Source organism: Phocoena phocoena, chromosome 20 (assembly GCF_963924675.1).
Source record: "Phocoena phocoena chromosome 20, mPhoPho1.1, whole genome shotgun sequence".
In the NCBI taxonomy this organism is placed as follows: Eukaryota; Metazoa; Chordata; class Mammalia; order Artiodactyla; family Phocoenidae; genus Phocoena; species Phocoena phocoena.
The window spans coordinates 44,869,032-44,888,322 of record NC_089238.1 but is presented as its reverse complement, the minus strand read 5'-3'; the positions used below and the strand labels follow the sequence as shown (position 1 = coordinate 44,888,322).

The 19,291-nt window shown below is 43.1% G+C and overlaps 1 protein-coding gene across 2 annotated transcripts; it reads right to left on the bottom strand.

The window, feature by feature from the left end:
- Window positions 1-4,157: 4,157 nt before the first annotated feature.
- Window positions 4,158-17,538, bottom strand: ZNF821 (zinc finger protein 821). 2 transcript variants are annotated; one of them, XM_065899298.1, is made up of 6 exons: window positions 17,499-17,538; window positions 10,417-10,542; window positions 7,765-7,910; window positions 6,933-7,037; window positions 5,608-5,774; window positions 4,158-4,812 (listed from the first exon to the last, which is right to left on the bottom strand). In XM_065899298.1, the coding sequence occupies exons 1-6, from the start codon at window positions 17,536-17,538 to the stop codon at window positions 4,158-4,160; spliced, it is 1,239 nt and encodes a 412-aa protein (XP_065755370.1). The 2 variants fall into 2 exon arrangements, with proteins under 2 accessions (XP_065755370.1, XP_065755371.1); XM_065899299.1 differs by lacking the exon at window positions 10,417-10,542.
- Between the last annotated feature and the right edge of the window lie 1,753 nt (window positions 17,539-19,291).

The window sequence follows — 19,291 nt, the reverse complement described above, 5'->3', positions numbered from 1 at the left end:
TGGTGAATCCAAAGGGATATGGCTTCAGTGCTTGTTGGGAGCCCTTTGGCTCCAAATATCTGACTCTCTTGAGGGAGAGACAAGCAGGTCCTATAAGTGGGTGTTTTCTTTGTATTAACTGCTTTCCTTTATGATACCTTGTGTCCTGTTTTAAAAATTAAATGATGGGGAACCAGATTAGGGCCTGTGTCAGCATCCCAGGGAGGTTCATCTGGCTCCAGTTAAATGGATTCTGGGGTTGGGGGAGCGTTTGAAGTTTGAAATAGACCCTCAGGTGGGGTTTAGTTTTATTTTTACCACTGGGCGCCATAGAAGATGCACAGGGTGGTGGTATGATTTAAACCTGCAACAAGCAGGCATGTTGAAGAGTTGAGTGATCACACTGGAGAAAAAGGGTGGACGTGGGTTCACTGGGCAAGGGCTTGGGTCCATTGGAGTAAAGATAACCAGGTTGGTTGAATTGGCCATGGGAGATTAAGTCACAGTCTTAAAAACAAAGCAAATAGGGCAGAGGCCAAGTTTTAGGGAGACTTCTTGGCCTCCTAGGGCTGTTTACTAAACCACACTGAAGCTACAATACTTTCCAGATGGGAAAAAGTGTACACTACAGTTGAAGAGCTGAACCGTGTTAGGTTGGATGTTGACCAGGAACCTGTTAGCCCTTTGCCGGGAAGCCTTCACCCTCCAGCATCCCTGGGAGAGGGAAGTCCTCCCACATTATGCAATAATAAAATAAGCATCTGGGTCCTTGCAGCTGTCAGTTGCTCTTTCAACTCTAGGATCCATCTTTGGGCCAGAATCCTGGTCTGGGCCTAGGATGACACTGGCCCTTGAGATGCTAGAGTTGACTGCACTCTCTCCTTACCTGCAGACTATGCACAGTGCCTGGGGCGGAAGGAGGAGAGGTGGTGCGGTTTACCCTGCTGAGCCTCCCCAGCAGGAACAGTAGTAATAAATGCACTTTTCACACTAAGGTTTCTTTATTCGTTCTCCTGTTAAGCCTAGATCCTCCCCTGGTAGACTGCAAATTCAAAGTCTGTGTGACCCCCAAGCCATTCTGCTGCAAATGCCCAGCAGTGAAGATGGCCTCAAACTGGGTTCCTGTCTACAGTGTGTGTGGCGGCAGCCCATGTGCCTTTACCTATTGTCAAACTTTCAAGCATTTATTTCTGTCTTTATGACTGTCATGGGGACTGAGGTTCTTCAGAGAGAGAGAGCGAGCGAGCGCGAGTGTGAACAAGCTGATGACACAGTGGTTTTACACCCACTCCCCAGACAGGGAGTATGCACATAGTTGTGAGCTGTGAGTGGTTAGTGCATTGCTGATGTTGCTGAAGGCAGGGTTCATCCCTCATTTGCGTGACACTCGCATTCAGGAGAAGCTTGTGTTGGGGAAGAGACTCGTGGCAAACTTGAAGTATTAAAAATAAGGCTGTCCCCTACAACCTTCCTAGTCACACACAGGATCCCTGTAGCCAAAACAGTATATGTTCCAGCTGCAGAGAGCAGACTGCTCTCAGCTTGCACAGCACCTTAGGGGAGGGAAGAATATATGGATAGGGAATGGGGTGGAGAAAGGATGGTAATGTTGTCATCCAGGTGGCTTTAGGGTCCTCAGGAGTAGTAGAGAAGGATGGCACTGGGGAGGTCTGATGGATGGATCTGATTTGTGTAGGAGTTCCCTGTAGATAAATTACTGATCCCCCAACTACTATCCCCAGTATGTAATGGCTAAATTAATATGTAATCAACTGCATTGTATCTAAAGCCTTAGAACTAGTCAGGTGCTCCCCCCACCCGATACCATTTCTTACCCTCTAATCCTACCTGATCTTTAACAAAGCATTAATAATTCTAAGGATAATCTCTATTTTGTTGTGCTTTTTTGTAACTGTTTTAAATAAATCAATTTGTACTGTATATTTGTACTTTTGTGAGATCCTTTTTGCTGTTTTACCATTTTAAGTCTCTGTACTTGGCTACACACAGATTGTATTTTTATTGTTAATGCTCTTCTTATGGATACCTGCATTTAACTTGTGGACTATGTAAACACAATATATATCAATATCTATATATCTATATATCTATCTATATAAACTACTAGCTTTTCCTTTTGGTGTTTGCGCCTTCTTCGTATCCCAGCCTTAGATGGTGGCCATGGGGTGGGGGATAGAAGGCCTATGCGGCAGAGCTTGAAATAGAGAGCAAATGGTGCCCATCTTCATGTGGTGGGCTGGGGGCAGATTGCACGAGCTAGTCCTGAAGCATGGTCTGTGTGTTCTGTTGTGTGTGTTTCAGGGACCCAGAAATCTACCTGTAGACTCAGATACTGTTCTAGCACAATCAGTCACAAGGACCTGTAGATGCCCTCACTGCTGGCCTTTTCTCCAATTCTTTTCTCAGGAATACTGCCAGAAATTTCTGGAATAAGTCAGCTCCAGAACTTAGCTTGCCACTAGTAAGAGGTGAAGCACTCAGATACATGATAGTTACTCATACATTTATTGAGCACTTGCTACATGCCACAAAATAGCCTAGGTGCATTATATATTAATAACCATTTGTTGCTAGTACTATTATTTTCACTTTGTGGGTGGGGAAACCAAGAGGTTTAAGTAACTGACCCAAAGTTACACAGCTATTAATTAGCAGTACAGAATGTTAAATCCAGGCACCTAATTCCTGAGTTTGCATTAACTCACAGTTCGTTGTAAAAATTAAATGAGATAATCCACAAAAGTGCTCAGAACAATCTTTGACACATAATGAGTGCTCAACCATTTTGAAACATCCCAAGTAGGACTTCCATGTGGGCTCTGTGAGAAAAAGCCATTTGGCTCAGTTAAATATTTTCTTTTAAATGTCCAGTATTTTGTAATAAGCTTATTAATATTTTTGTATTTTTCAAGACAAATATTTCGGCCTGCCTGGTGGGAATTAACCCTGGTTTGGTGGGGGGTCAGTTAACACTCTTAAATAGCCTTGAACCTGTGGAGGTCAGAGAGGAGTCCAAGTTTCCTCGTTACGATATTGGAAGAGGTCCACATTCCTGGCATAGTTATTTTTCTGGCTACAACTTAACTAGGGCACTTCCTTCTGGACTTCAAGATCTGTAATTATCTAAACTGGATACAACCTTTGGTGCAGGCTAAGGAAAGTTCTGTGCTTGTTGTGTACCATCACAGAACCTTTTTAGAAATGACCTCAGCTCGTCTCCTCCATGGTTTGGCAGCCATACATACTGCCAGAGTCGTTATTTTGCTCTGGCCTTGACCGCTACTGACCTGAGCTCTCATGGCACCTTAATTCTGGATTTTCCTCAGTGGGTTTTATTATCCTACCTTGGCTCTGAGGAATAAATAAAAAGATGGGTTTTTACCTCTTCTCTCAAACATGAGTTCCTCGGCACTATGAACCTTAATATTGCAGCTATTTCTATGAATGTATTCCTGAATGCAACTGAGTGCTGTCTAGGGTAGAATTTTTAAAAGTTTGGCAGACTGGGAAAAGTAGCTGGTACCTGGTCCAAATGCGTCATCCTCTTTAGAAATGCCAGTTATGAGGAAAGGCGTCTACTTCTGAGTTTGGAAAAGGAAGCTGGGTTGAAATAGCTCTTGGGACCACAGGTGATCTTCATTAGTGTTGTGGGCATGCACCCTCACAAAGTCAGCATCGGTTCTTCCTTAATGTCATTAACTTGTGAAGGGCCAAATAAGGGATCTCTGCCGGGAGAGCCTTTGGTGAGGAGCACCCTCCCTCGGAAAAAGACAATGGCTAGACGTCCCTGCCTGAAAACTTCCATCCATGTCTCTCCTAGATTTGCTAGAATGAAGTCGAGAGAAAAGCAGGAAAGGGCCAGTAAAGATAAAATTAATTTATTAGCCCTCACAACTCCGTGGGGTGGGTGTGGGCCACACTAGGGCCCCAGAGTCCTATGCTCATGCCCTGCAGCAGTGGGCTGGGGAGTCAAGGTGTCTGGAGTGCCTGCTCCCTCATCCAGAGCTGCCTTGAGCTGGGTCCCTCCTGACCCCATCATCCTGCTCCCATATGCAAGGGGTACACAGGTCCACCTGCAACAAACTCGGGCCTGCCTCCAGCAGCAAGGACAGGACCCTGGGGACGGCTGAGTGGGAAGGCAGGCAGGAGGGTGTGGTTCAGTGCAGAGAGCTGCTGTTCTGCTCTTCAAAGGCCATCTTGCCCAGGAGCTGGCTGTCCAACTCCACCCCACTCACAGGTAGCTGGAAGAAGTTCATTTCGGCTGCTAAGGCTGCCATGGCAGAAGGGTCCTGGCCAAACTGAGCTCGCAACATCATGTCCATTTTCTCCAGCCTCCTCTTGAGCCGCTTGGCCTCCCGCTCCCGGATGAGCCGGGCCTGCCGCTTCTCCGGGGTTTCATTGGCCCGCTTCAGCCTCATGGCCTCCCGATCTCGCTGCAGCCGGCGTGCCCGCTGCTCGTCTGTCTCCTGCATGCGCTGCAGGCGCTTGGCTTCTCGGTCCCTCATGCGCCTTACCTCCCGCTCCTCGGGGGTCTCATTGTCCCGCCGGCTCTTCTTGGCTGTGCGCTCTCGTTCCAGCCGCTGCAGCCGGACTTCCAAAGGCTCGTTCTGTCGACGCAGGGCCCACTTGCGTACACTGGGGGTCTGGGCTTCTAGCAGTTTCCGGTAGGCAGCGCAGTTGTTGCACACAAGCAGAATTCCAGCAGGGTACACTGGAGGACTAAAGGCAATGTCCTTCCCCTCAGCACTGGAGGGGCCCTCACTGTGGGCTGGTGGTAGGGATTCCATATTAAGGACTTCAGGAAGTTTCTCACTGGAAAGCAAAAAGTTTAAATGGTTAATGCCACGGTCTAACAAGGCTCGGGTATCCAGCCCTGACTTACTCTGTCCTACCAGGCCAGCTGCTCCAAGTTCACCACTAGGGGTCAGTATGAGTGCTTGGGAGACCTCCTCTACCTTTCCACCCTTGCCCTTCTTTGGGCTAGGTTGTCTACCAAGTCTTAAAGCCCACCTGGAGTTAGGGGCTGAGCCAACCACCATAGCAAGCCACCAGAAATCGGATGAGCCCTTACAATGTGCAGTTCCATTCAAGCCGGACTGATGGTGTTTGTAGGAACTGTGCAGGGCAGTCCTCCCTGAGGCGGAGGCTGCCTTCAGGGGAGGTCCAGTCCACTGGCTCCACCTCCTCCCAGCCGACCCTGCGTTGTACACTAGCAAATGGGACTCAGACACAATTTACACAGTTCCAGTCTTCCTGGGACACAGTGGAGACTCTGTCCTCACATTAGGGTCCTCTCAGCACCCTGCAACTTCTTTCTTTTTTTTTTTTTTTTTTTTTTGTAACTTCTTTCTCATGAATGGTCTTGGTCTTCCCCACATCTCTTTCTAGTTGAAGATATTCTGATCGAGGAAAGAAATAAGAATTCATTTCCCTTTGAGGATGTCTAATGGAATGGACATATTTACTAGCCTCATTACTTGTATTTACAAAGAGTCAAGAGTCAGTTCCCTTTGCATTGCCCATCTCTAACCTTCACTTCGACTTGGGAAAGCAGAACCCACACCCAGTAATTTGTTCCCAGCACAGAGGGTCAGTTGCCCGGCTAACCTGTTAAACGTGGCATGGCTAGTAAAACGGGCTCCACACACAGCACAGTTAGACCGCTGGTCCTCCGAGTGGATTAAGAGGTGGCGACCCAATGACCCGGGGGAGCTAAGGGCCCGGCCACAGACAGGACACATGTAGCTCTTGGCGCTCACCACTGCTGCAGTGTGCTGTAAAAGAGAGCCTTAATCTGTCAACTCACACCAGCTCCAGGACAATCTGTACCCACTTAGGAACTACTTTCTGGGAAATGTCCCCTTTCCTTAGTGTTAGAACAAGGACTTGCAACTATTCTCCCTATCTAGCACCTGGAAAAGTAAGAGTCTCTTGTGTTAAAGGGCCTTCAGAAGGGCAAGGCCATCCAGACCATCACTCAGATTTCATTAGCTTGAGTTCTGACTACGTACTGGGACACGTGGCTGGCTTGGGGGACAATGGGACTCCATAGCCTGAGAAGAATTCTTGCTCAGGATAATTTCTCACGGCCTGCTTGCCACATGCTGTGTAGGTACAAGTGCATTTTTTTTTTTTTTTGTGCGGTACACGGGCCTCTCACTGTTGTGGCCTCTCCCATTGCGGAGCACAGGCTCCGGACACGCAGGCTCAGCGTCCATGGCTCACGGGCCCAGCCGCTCCGCGGCATGTGGGATCTTCCCGGACCGGGGCACGAACCAGCGTCCCCTGCATCGGCAGGCGGACTCTCAACCACTGCGCCACCAGGGAAGCCCACAAGTGCATTTTAAAGGAGCAATGAAGGTCAAGTCTAGAAGCTGGATGGAAAGACTGATATCCAAAAGGTATTTAAATGCACTGCCTTTTCTTCAGTCTTTTAAAATCAGTGTCCTGAAGAAATGCTTCTCCTCATGAACCAATTATTTTTATGGTAAAACTCAGGCTGCCATGTGTGTTGATGCCTGTTCAATACAGAGCATAAGGCACATGTTCTGCGACTGGGTCGGGAAAAAAAAGGAAACAAAGGTTTGTCTAGTTCTGATCCCCTGGTTTACACTATCTTTCTCCAATACTTCAGAAACACCTATGTTAACTCATTTTTTCTTCTTTAAAACAAAGCCCAGTTTCTATTTCACTGTTTTAAATATGTCTTAAGTAATTTAGAAAAAAAATGATACTTAATTTTCACAGTGTGTCTGCCTGGGAACCCAGCACGTATTCACTCAACATATCCCACTTATTCTCTACAATTTTCTGAGGATTGGAGTGGAGTCTTGGTGGAAGCAACAACCCAAGGTTCTTTCCGGGGTTGGAGGCAAAGGCTACACCAGTTGCTGGCGCCCGTGTTCTGGAGCATGCGGCTCCGCACGCCATACCTGGTACACATGCGCAATCAGCTGCCCCCGACTCCCACAGTCCAGCTGGCAGAGGGGACACCGGCAGAGTCCAAGTGAGGGGTCGGAATTCAAATTCTCCGTGACCTGCAATTTAACAAGGAGGCAATTCGTGAACACAGTTTACCAGTCTCTTCCCTGCCCCTTTGAACACAGTTTACCAGTCTCTTCCCTGCCCCTACTTCTTTTAAAAGGGTATCCTGTTAAAAGGAACACGACCTCTTATCATATGTTATTATTAGGTTCCCATTGTGGGTCGAAGGAAAAAGTGATAGGGGAAAGGGAATTAAATTTGCTCCCATCTTCATTTTCTCCAAGGCTTCCTGCCATGAAGACACAGTATTACTCCAGAGAGAGCTTATCTTTTTTTTTTTTCCCCTAAGGTAAACTCTGTAGAGAGAAGATCAGCTTTCCCTACTGCCATGCCTCTTGCAGGAATCCTTAGGAAACAGTTTAGTGAAAAGATGGCACCTCAGTTAATACTTTGACTGAAATTTGCAAGCATATTCAAGAGTACACCCGAGGAAGTCAACTAATAGTTCTGCAAAGACGGATGTGCTGCTGGGAAGAAGTGGGGAGCTTTAGGAAGAAGAGCTGTGTGGGAGTGAAGTGATATGTGGGTGGAAAAGGAAAGCTGGGTGTGAAGAGAACTGTGTGTCTGAGGTTTGGGTAACTCATGTTGGGAAGGAAGACAGGCTTCATATGAAGCCCAGGAGACCCTCAGAGGCAAGAATGTTACATGTGGAAGAGAGGCATCTTGGGCAGAGTAGAAGGGTAAGGAGGTTCCCGGACTCAGGAGCCATTTGTCACTTGCCTCATGCTCTACCACACTGTTCCCACCAACAGGCTGTTCTGCATTTTCTAACTCTTTTTCCACTTTGACCACCCCTCCGTCTTCCTCTGATGTATGGGAAGAGACTTCATCTTGTGTGGTCTCCTCTTCATCACCCTCACTGTCACCTGGAACACACAAACTGGTCACTTGTTCTGATTTTTGCATGAATACATCTTACGTTGCTTTCCACCCTAAAGTTTGCAGCTAAAATGGAAAACATTCTCAGATCTTCCATAATATAGTTTGTATCAGGGCTTATTTGGGTACAAATCACATTAAGTGGAAGCCAGCTATAATTGTTTATATTACCATATACACACTAAAGAGAAAATCGGAGGCAAAACTGTATTGGAAAATGGTTATTAGGTCCTGTATATTATCATAAAAATGATAACTTCTTACACAGCGTTCCCAAATATCTCACACTTTCAAATCACACCTCCTAAGCACCTCACACCATGCTCATTCCAACACACCACTTCTGACTTACCAATGCTTATCACTGACTTTATTACTTACTTTTCTCCATAACCTCCCTGCACAATTTCTCCATGGTGTCACATACACTATTCTATTCTCAGACCCACTAATCTGTTCTCTCCCAACAAACCCCAAGGCATGATTACAGAAACACCAACAAGTTTTTCTTTCCTCTTATCAATAAAGGAGGCAGTAGGAAATTAGGTAAAAATGTCACTTTATAGGGAAAAAGCTCAGTACAGTGGAAAAGTTAGCACAGCAACCAACCTCGGGCATTCTGTCGTGGTATTTGACTCACAGCGTTCTTACCCTGCTAGTAACTCAGCATTCTACGTTAAATAAGTCCATTGTTTCTGTTGGTTCTTTGGATTATCTGATGGATTATTGAATGCATCAAGCGGAGGGAACAGGACATTCTTTACTTTAGGATGAAATATAATTTCTCATGGCTAAAGAAAGAATTGATTTGTTTTAGTTCAGGGTGCAAGATGTGGCCGTGCAGAGGTCTGCCTGTGGCTAGGGGATCTGCAAGGTTTGTGTGTGCTGATTTCTTTCCTCTGTTACTTATAAAATTGGAAAATAAATGATTTTTAAAAAACACAATAACATAGGGAGTTCTTTCTGAAAGGAAAAAAAAGTGCTAGTACTTTGAAGATCACAAGAGGAAGCCAAACCTAGGGAAGCTGTCAGACTCCAGTCCCATCCTAACACCACCTAGATCCTGGACTCCTGGGCCTGACTGTCAGCAAGAGAAATACAGGATAGAGTTTCACCAGGCTCTCAGCATCAGCAGTGAGACTCAGCTGTCCTAGCTAACAGTGTGCTGCTTATCTTCTCTCTACTGTCCCTTACATAATTTCTAAATCTACCAAGAACTGGGCAAAACTGGTTACATTCCCTTTCTTCAAAAGAAAATCTAACCAAATCATCTGCTAGTAGATACATGTGTCTCTGTTAGATACTTCACTTGGTTGGTGGACTGGATTTGGGCCCTGGAAAGATCTACAGTACGCCTTATTCCTTGGTCCAAAGCTTTAGTGTGAATCCATCTCAGTAATAAGGGTTGGCACAGATTAAATCATACTATATTTTCTCACCAGCTTATTTGGAATACTTGTAGTCTAAGACAACACTGTATCAAACACTTTTTGTAATTCATCAAAAATCCAAATATATCTCTCTACTAGAAAGGTTAAAAAAAGAATAAGTATGCCATGCAGAGGGATGATGCAACTTTTCCAGAATGGAAACCTATCAGACTTCTATAGATATTGCCATTCCTACCTATTACTCAAACTGGTGGCTCCCACAGATTTTCTAGAAATATTTGGTTCACTTTTCTGTACCTGAGCAATTACTTGCTAAATTATTATTTTTATTGCTAGAGTATTAGTTTAAATAGAAAATGTAGTTCCTGGAAGGTACAGAACTCTCTGCCTCTTCTTTCTTTTACAACCCCGAACATGGAGAAAAATCAGAAATGTCAATATGAATCGACACTAATAATAACCAATATCAGATGGATCAGATGTGGAAATCATCCTAGGAAATAACACATCTCAAAGTGTATTTGTTCAAGCAAGTCACAGAACAGACAATCCATGAGGCTCAACCAGTTACCAGCCACTGTCTTTTCAATCTCTTAACCAAAGGGATCTACTCAGGACTTGGTGTGGGAAGACCTCGACATTAGCATTTTACATGCTGCATAATCTCACTGGTAAGCAAGTCCTCTTATAAAACATTAAAACTGGGTCCTCAAGCAAAACTTTCGTTAATACCACTCTTACATTTTATTAATTATGAATAAACAGATCCTAAGAGACAGGGATTTTTTTCTTTTCATTTGACCTAGCCCAGGGGCTGCTTGAGCACTCATTATTCCTATGCCCCTGTCTATCACAGTCATCACAAATCTATCTGTGTATGGCACTATGCCAAGTACTGCAGTCCTTGAGTTAAAAAAACCTGTTCTCTCTCTGGACAAACATATGCCCATACACCTTAGAACACCTTTGGGAACACTGAGGATCCACAAATCTCCTTCTTCATGTCTTCCTCCCAACCCCCATGCATAATCCCCAGAGCACACACACTCTGATAATTCTTCTCCCATTGCCCTGAGTCATTACCAGAAGGTGCAGAACTCACTGCTACTGGAGTCCTGATCTCTTAGTTGTTGGATAGCTTGTCGCTGACTGCCAAGGTCTCCAGGAAAATCAGTTTTCATCATCGCCTGGCGGGCTTGCTCTTCTAGCCCAGCAAATACTTGATCCCCTGGTGGTCACAAGGAAAAATAGTCAGGCCACCAACTGGGCAGTACATCCCCAGGCAAGCTGGTTGGAAAGTCAGACCATTCAAAGGTAGGAGACAGGCAGGTACCCTGTGGTGGGGTCATTCATCTCCAAGTCAGCTTGTTGCCTCCAGTGGTTTCCGGGCACAGCTACTCTTCTTGGGCAACAAGCCAGATGCTCTAGAAAGCATCATTTGCTTCTCTTAAATCCTCCTAATATTGACTCCTTTTAAAGGTGATCAATTGCTACTTTACCAATTTAACATCAAAATCTCAATTCTATTTATAACCTTCTATCAGGACCGGGGAGACAGAGGCAAGTGGCAAAGTGATGGAATGAAGATGGGGCAAAAAATCTGGGCACAATCTCTGAATCTCAATGTATTAGCAATATGGTCCTGATTCTGTCTGCCTCTGACTATAAACAAGTGCTTCAAATAATCCAACTGAAACAGTATCTATGACCCCATCTTTCATCCATTCTCCTTACAAGACGTACTCTAGAAGTTCTTCCTTTACTCTCTCACATCTATTAGAATTAGCCACGAGCAAATAAAAAATAATGGATTAAAAGGAAAACAGATAATATGTGAATTCATTTCTGCTGAGGAACAAACTTCCTGAAACATGCCAACCAATTTGCAACAGGTAATATTTCATCTAGTCTCCTTGGTTTAGTGTGGTCTTTTTTCTTTTTTCTTCTTTGTATGCAGTATCCAAAAGCCCTGGACCCATCCTTGATTATGCATTTACTGTGAGGAACTCTGCCTGGGATCTGTGTGGTTATTGAAGAGTTAACATTTAAGTGCTCTTTTATTTCCAGGAGGCCAGGCATAAGGAGAAAAGAGAATTGGGTTTCTTGAGGTTTCCATTATCTCAGTCAGAGTGGAAACTACAGTCCCCATTCTCCAGCCACCAAGAGAGAATAATAAAAAGCCCTAGTGAAATGTCTGACAATAGACCAGGCGTTTTCTTAATGAAGAGAGAGAGGAAATTAAACAGGCTCAGGTTCCGAGGCTGATACAATGATGTAGGAGGAATGAACTGGTCAGTTGACCTGTACAACTAGTCCTTGGGCAGTGAAAGAACTGATGTGAAGTAGGCTTCATGTGATTCATTTAGGTATTTGTTCAGCAAATATTCATTGAACATCTACTATATGCTAAGTGCCAAATGCTAATAATAGTGATTATTTGGCACTTCCTAGTTCCAGGCTCTACGTTAAGTGCATTATAGTTACTACCTCACCTTAATTCTCTGCAAAACTCTATGTGGTACGTATTACTATCCATATTTTACTTAGGAGAAAACTAAGGTCTATGGTGGAACAAAGTATTCAGACCCCAGTCTGTCCAACCCTTAATTACCATATTTTTCAGTTGCTTTCTAGCAGAGTTGTAAACAGAATTTTAAGGGGTTCATTAGAGCAATTTTACTGAAAACAAACACTTGTCTCTGTGTGACAAGAATAGCTCTGATCCTAGTGTGTTACCTTCCTACCATCAGAAACTGATATATACAACTCAAATACCAAAATAATGTTCTCAAGGCCAAGACTGACGGAAGGAACCATCATTTTTATGGTTCTGATTCCATGTGATGAGTTACCATGCCTGGGTTAGAGTAATATTATGGCTATTCTGACTGACACTATGAGTGGGAATAGAGGTGCTAAGAGTCCAAGTGTACTTCTAGCCACCCAGCCCTCAAGTAAATGAAAAATAACCTGCTTTAAGTCCACTTTCATAATATTCAGGATGACACACTGGATATAAATTACCGCTAGGGAGAGCAAAAAATGAATTCCGTGTTATAGCGCCTCCTCTTCCCTCTTTGCAGGAGTAAAATATTTAATTTCTCCACGTTGGTTCCTCTGTAACCACAAGACCATGGCTAACTGGAATAGTTACTGAATTTTTCTGGGTAAATGCATGTTTTTGGACCTGGTGGCTGTGGGCAGATATGACACTAAGGAACAAGTTATGTACCAGCATATAATCATCAAGGGCAGACCATTCTCATCAATGACATCTCTAAAGAAACCTATCCAGAAACCAGCTAGGTTTATAACATACTAAGAATCTACACTTCCCCCCCTTTCTTTTTTTTTTTTTAATTTATTTATTTTATTTTTGGCTGTGTTGGGTCTTCATTGCTGTGCGCGGGCTTTCTCTAGTTGTGGCGAGGGGGGGCTACTCTTCATTACGGTGCGCGGGCTTCTCATTGTGGTGGCTTCTCTTGTTGCAGAGCATGGGCTCTAGGCGCACGGGATTCAGTAGTTGTGGCTCGCGGGTTCTACAGCACAGGCTCAGTAGTTGTGGCACTCGGGTTTCAGTAGTTGTGGTGCATGGGCTTAGTTTGCTCCGCGGCAGGTGGGATCTTCCCAGACCAGGGATCAAACCCGTGTCCCCTGCACTGGCAGGTGGATTCTTAACCACTGTGCCACCAGGGAAGTCCCCCCCCCCTTTCTTAATGGGGAATCACCACTGTATTAGAAGGACATCTATAAAGATATGTAATTTTCAAGATCAGCTAGTAATTCAGTCTAGTCTCCATCAAACTTGAGCTAAAAATTTATTCCTATTGAAGCTGTCTAAGTATTTCAGCCTTCACAGAACAGAGAAGAGTCTGTTCAATACAGCTGCCCTATCTAGGACTTTTGGGAGCATTCTCACCTAGGATAGTTGGGCTATTCCTTTTTTGGCAGTTTGGAAAGAAAAGCTATGCTCTTCTATTTTATTCCATTCCTGACTTGGGAAAAAGGCTAAGGTAAACTTTACTCCTTAGGGCTATTCTTATTTAAATACCAACATAAAGCAAAATATATAAAAACCATAAGGAGGGATTCTGGCAGACCTCACAGAAAAAGATATGTGAATGATCTCCCAGTAGTCACTATTCACCTAATCCCTAAATCTGACTGTCCAGAATTATCCTTTCATAAGAAGGTAGTGATAATTGCTAAAAGTATGTCATATTAACTCAAGTATAATGTGATCCATAGAGATACTAGTGATTAAGAAGTGTTATACAGTTGCCTGCTTTTACAATGTAGCAGTATTATTTCCTTCTATCTTGAGACTGTTGGAGTAGGTTAAAAAAAAATCCTCTGTCTTCTAGATATTAATGTAGGGCAACCATCTTCTTTAACATGGGTATTTATTTGTCTATTAATAGTTGAAAAAAAGTCATCTAAGTTCAACAGTAAAAAGCAAGGTACTACCTCTCCTTTTTGTGGTATGAAATCAAGATACTGTTGGTCTGATTTGGCTAAGGTTTTTTAGACCAGGTAAGAACAAAGCCATGCAAACAAGCCTGTAGAACAGATGAGAAGCCTGAGATGAAAGTTACTGGAAGACAAAGATTTTACAATTCTCTTTCTTGAGTCTTTGGTGCAGTTAAATAAATGCAATGTCTGGCTGACTTAAATTAAGTAAAGCAGCTGAGACATATTCTAAGAGAGCAGATGCCTAATTCAGAATAAAATGAGCTAGTACTGGGAGTGAGGCACTTAGGATTCCTTTTCTAGCTGACAGTCTCCGTAATCCGAGGTGCTATCACATATTGGGAACAGAACCATTTACCTCACAAGGATGCTAACAATGAATGAAGACAAAACAAACTGCACTTTTTAGAAGAGAAGGGACTTTAAAGGCTTCTTTTTCCTACTTCTCTGTAAAAGCTGAAAACTTTAATTGAAGTTGAAAGTTTTTAGTCTCATATATAATCTGAAAACAACATTCTCTTAAGAAATGGAAGTTTTCCTTTACTTAGTGGTTTGCTTGGTACAAAAGCACCAAATGAAAGTGTGCAAACGATTGTATTTTCAACCTCTCTAGAAACAGTTACAGAAATTTGTATTCAGAAGGGGGTGAGATGAGGAAGGAGGGAGGGAAGAGGTCTACAGAGATTTCAACCCATATGCACTTCCTCTGTGACTAACAATTCTGGACTTTTATTCCAAAAGCTCTGCATCAAGTCTATTAAGGAACTGGGCAAAACACAAGAGTCTGCCTGGACGACTCTGGGTAAAGGAGAGATCATGACGGTAATTTAGATACAGAGACAATCCTGAGGAAAGCCAAGTATATACCAGAGCAGCCTGCCCATTGACTTCTAAAGTGGATCTGACAGATGCTGCCAGGCTACAGCAATGGGATTCTTAATATATTCTTTTAGGAGCTGCCTGCTACACAATCCTCTTGTTCCCAGAAGGCAGATCTAATGGAGCTCAGCCATTACTCTGCTCAAATGCCACTGGCTTTGACATTTAAGCAAAGCTTCTGCAGACCTTCCTGCCTCCCAGACCTTGAGTTCATTCTGTTTACTTTAAATAGATGAGCAGCATTAAATTCAATACATTTGATTGGTTCTATTTCACTGCAAGGGGTTAGGAGACGCTCGTGGTCAGAAGACTGAAATTACCTATTTCTACTTGGCATTATTGTGGGCAATGAGAAGATGACCTTGCAAAAAATGTAGGACCAGCTTCAGTCCCCAAATAGTAAATAAGTAGAAGGTCCTCAGAGACCAGCAAATCTCAGTGTCTTTCTTCTTTCTTAGTCCATCATGTGAGATGCCTTCACAATTCCCTGCCCAAATGCATCACTGAAAACAGCCCCTCCCTGTGGGTCTGCTTTTTAGTTGCACCGAACATTTCTGTTCACGGCCCTCTTAATGGTCACCACTGCAAAGTCCCACCCGGTCCACGACAATACTACAAGCTTCACTAGCTCAACTCTAGAAACTGCATTTCTGCAGCTGCGGATATGATATTCCCTCCTTCTCTGTGGTCTGTTTGTCCATCTGTTTTCCAACTCCAGTACCAGTTCATCTTGGCTTTGACTGATTACGGTGGGAGGAGATGCAGCTATCGACTTATGCTATGTGGGCGCAGGCACTGGCCACAAAAGCATTTACTAGCTTCCCTGTACCTGATCATAGTATCATCCCCACCAGCTACTTTCCTCAGTCTCTTTGGACAGGTGGCTTTTAGAGGTAAATGCCCAACTCCAGTGATTGCCTTATTTGTGAACCCATCACTCTACTAAGAGTTCCTTTCCTGCCCTGCCTTCTTGGGGTCACATCTGTGTCTCTTCTCAATATCCACCTTCAACCAGAGAGGAGAAGACAATCCTCCTGAACCTCTGTGTTGTATTACCTATGGTAAAGATACTTCATTTTATCTCTCTTGAAAATCCTCACATTCAGGCCCACTAAATTTCACTGTTTTAGCAGCAGTTTCTAAATCCTTCCTGAACCACTCACCTTTATATTAGGCAGCCTTCCATATCCACCTACTCCAGAATACACTCCTAGAAGTATCCAACTAGCGCTGTCTTATAAAACTTTTCTAGGACTTGAAGAATTAATTGTATATGAAAGTTTGCTACCCTAATCTCATTTAATCTATAAAATGCTGAAGTCCTCTTAATTCCTCTGAACCTACTGTTTTCTCTTCTACTTTTGAAATTACCCAATAAAATAAAATAAGGTACATACTGTCTGGCATACGGTATGTTTTTAATAAATTTTAATCCTCTTATATTAACTCCATGACTGATCTATCCTCTCAAATGTAGGTTTTTTTCCTTAAAAAAAAAAAAAAACTTTCATATGTTATACCACTGAATTCCCTTCAAATGTTGCTGTAGTCAGTCCTCCATAAGAACACGGAGCTATTTGTCTCTTTTTTACATTTGAATGAGGATGCTTATCTCCCCAGATCATGGGAAACTGGTTAATTGTCTCAAATCTACATAGATATATTAGTGTTAATTTAATAAGGCACTTTTGAAAACCCACTATGAGCAGTGCTAGAAGTAGAGAGGGATAGCAGGAATTATATATGGGACATAGTGTCTGCCCTCCAGAAATTTACAATTCAATTACTAAAATAAAACATATATATGAACCTGCTGAGAAATAAGGCAAGGCAATAGTGCATAGCTGGTTCTTGTTACCAGTCTCTTCTTCATGTGATCCATCCCACACACTATTTTGTAGTCCCAAAACACTGTATTCTGAATGTCACTCCATTCTCCCTGCTTAAAAACCTTCAGTAGCTCCTTACAGTCAGGATGAAGCGTGAACTTGGCCTGGCCTTCGGGCCTCTACAATGCAGAGTTAAACGTCTCCAATGTCATGTTCTATGGCTTCTGGACAAATGCAACTTCTGCTTCATACAAAGTCTCCTTGTCCCCTGAGCATACCATGTGCATTCCCTCTTTGTTTCTTTGCTTTCCCCTACCTGATTTTACCCTTCCTTTCCTCTTTTTTTAAAGAATCCACTTTCTACCTTCCAAGGTCCAGTTCAAGTTCATAGTCTAAGGCCTCTTCCATCAAGCATTCCCTGGCTATCTCAGTCCATGGAGCTCTCTCCCTCTTTTTTTTTTTTTTTTGGCCTCAGGGCATGTGGGATTTTAGTTCCCCGACTATGGATCAAACCCATGGCTCGAATCCGTGGCCCCTGCAGTGGAAGTACAGTCTTACCCACTGGACCGCAAGGCAAGTCCCTCTCCCTCCTCTTAATTTCTGTAGTACACACAGTCTGCAGCATCCCTATTTGGCACTTAGCATATATTATCTTGCTATATGCCCATCTATCTATCTATCTATCTATATATCTGTGGCTACGTTATAGTCTTATATATCTTTATATTGTTTTACGGCCTTGGCATCTAGCACAAGGCTTTGCACAGAGTAGGAATCCTATAAATGTTTGTTAATGTGAATACTAAGGATGAATCAAGAGCACCTATTCCTAAGACAGGTTTCTAAGACCTCCTCCAGCATAGAAACACTTTAAACCCATCATGTTTGACACCTTTAACCCTTTTTTCTTTACAAATTAGTGTGAGTCGATCACCTAAATTCAGATTACACTTCCTTTCCAACCCTCAGGGTTCTCAGGTTCCAGAATAAAAAGCCCAGTACTCACAGTGAACTTTATTTGGATTTGTCTGTTTCCGACGGGACATGTTTCCCTGATCCAAGAGCTCTGGCTTTTCCCAGTTTCACGACTGGATGTTACTACCTCCTTGCAAGGTGCTGACCTACAAAAAAAAGGATAATGTTAGCACATGTCATTTTGCTCATACATTATACACAATTAAAAGATGAGAGACTTTTTAAAATAGTTTTTGAGTATATATAGAACTCACCAGTTATAAATCATTGAACTTCTTAAAGAAAGAAAGAAATGAATAAATCTCTAGCACACTTTAAGGTCCCAAGAAGTTTCAGAGAGAATTCCAAAGGATTTAGAGAATTCCACTCTAAATCCAACTCTGGAATCCATAATACTGTTAAGTGTTCATGATGAAGCTCAGAGGGTAGAAAAGGAAGCAAAAAAACTCAGGCAACCAGCGTTAGAAGCACCATGGGCTCAAAGGGATAACCCTCATGAATTGTAAAAGGAAGCAAAGGAAGCTAAACAGGGTGGCAGCTCATATGTCACATGCCCTCTGGAAGTCAAGCCCTGCAATCTGCACCAATGAGAACCTCCAGATGTTTTTTTCAAGAAGTTATCTCTCCTAGAGGTGACGAAGGCACCACATCCCTGTGAGACAAGAAATATCTCAAAACTTCTGGGCATCTGTAAATGAAACATGGGAAATAGAGCCTCTACCTAGGGATGCAGGCACAGTGCTAGGCACTGTGGATGACAGGGCACTAAAGCAAATCAGACTTCATGTTGAAGATGGGCTTTTACCAGAAGAGCCAGGTGCCATACACATTGTTGGGTACTAATTCAATACCTCAATGTGGAACATCAACCTGACCCTGCTCACATGCTCCCGAGTGGTGGTCAAAGTTAATAACTTTAGTGCCTCTTCTCAATCCAGCCTCTTGTAGCAAAGAGTGGGAAGAACAAAGAGAAAAGGTCCCCAAATGAGAAGTGCTGCAGAGACATGCACCTGCTTCCCTGAAATAGGAGAGAACAGATACTTAAGCCTAGAGGTTCCTGGTTAGTTATAAGAAAGGCTTTCCCAGCATTAAGTGTTGTTAGAGAGTCCGAAATGGATTAGTAGTGGGGAAGCTGTGAATTTTCTTTGAAAGACAGAGTGAATAAACAGACATAGATTAAAAGGAGATATTCTCTTTCCTACCAAAGATGAGAACATGGATCTGGTCACCCTCTAACTTTTCTTTCAGTTCCTGCCTTCTCAAATTGTACTCACACTAATAAGCAAATATAAAATTGTAGTTTATTGCCTTAAGAGGCATTATGAGAGGCTACTTACTACCATCTACACTTTGCACTCCAGTTAGTGAAGACTCACCTCCTGTTATGCCAACTAACTCCTCTATGTAGCTAGAAAGGACCTCAGACCTGTAATCAGATCCTGCCTCCCCTTACCAAAAGAAGAAAGAAACCGCAAATGGCAAAGACAGGCCTCCACAGGAAGTGGCAAAGGAAGCAGCTTTCAGGCAGTCTTCTATCATATCTGCATATCAAACACAGTTCTTTTTCAGACCTTTAATTAAAAAAAAAAAAAAAACAAACTCCAAATGTATACAGTAAAAATCAATTTTAAGGTAGTATGTTGAGTGCTAATGCTAATGAAACGTGTTCTCTACGTTCTGTTTGTGTAGATCATTTCTTTCTAATCAAGTAGTTATTTTACAAATTGAAGCAGTGAATGAATATTACACTTTGGATCTTTTCCTATAAGTCTGTGGAATCACAAAGTGGAAAGCTGAATGAAATGCAGGTTGCCTATCATTTTT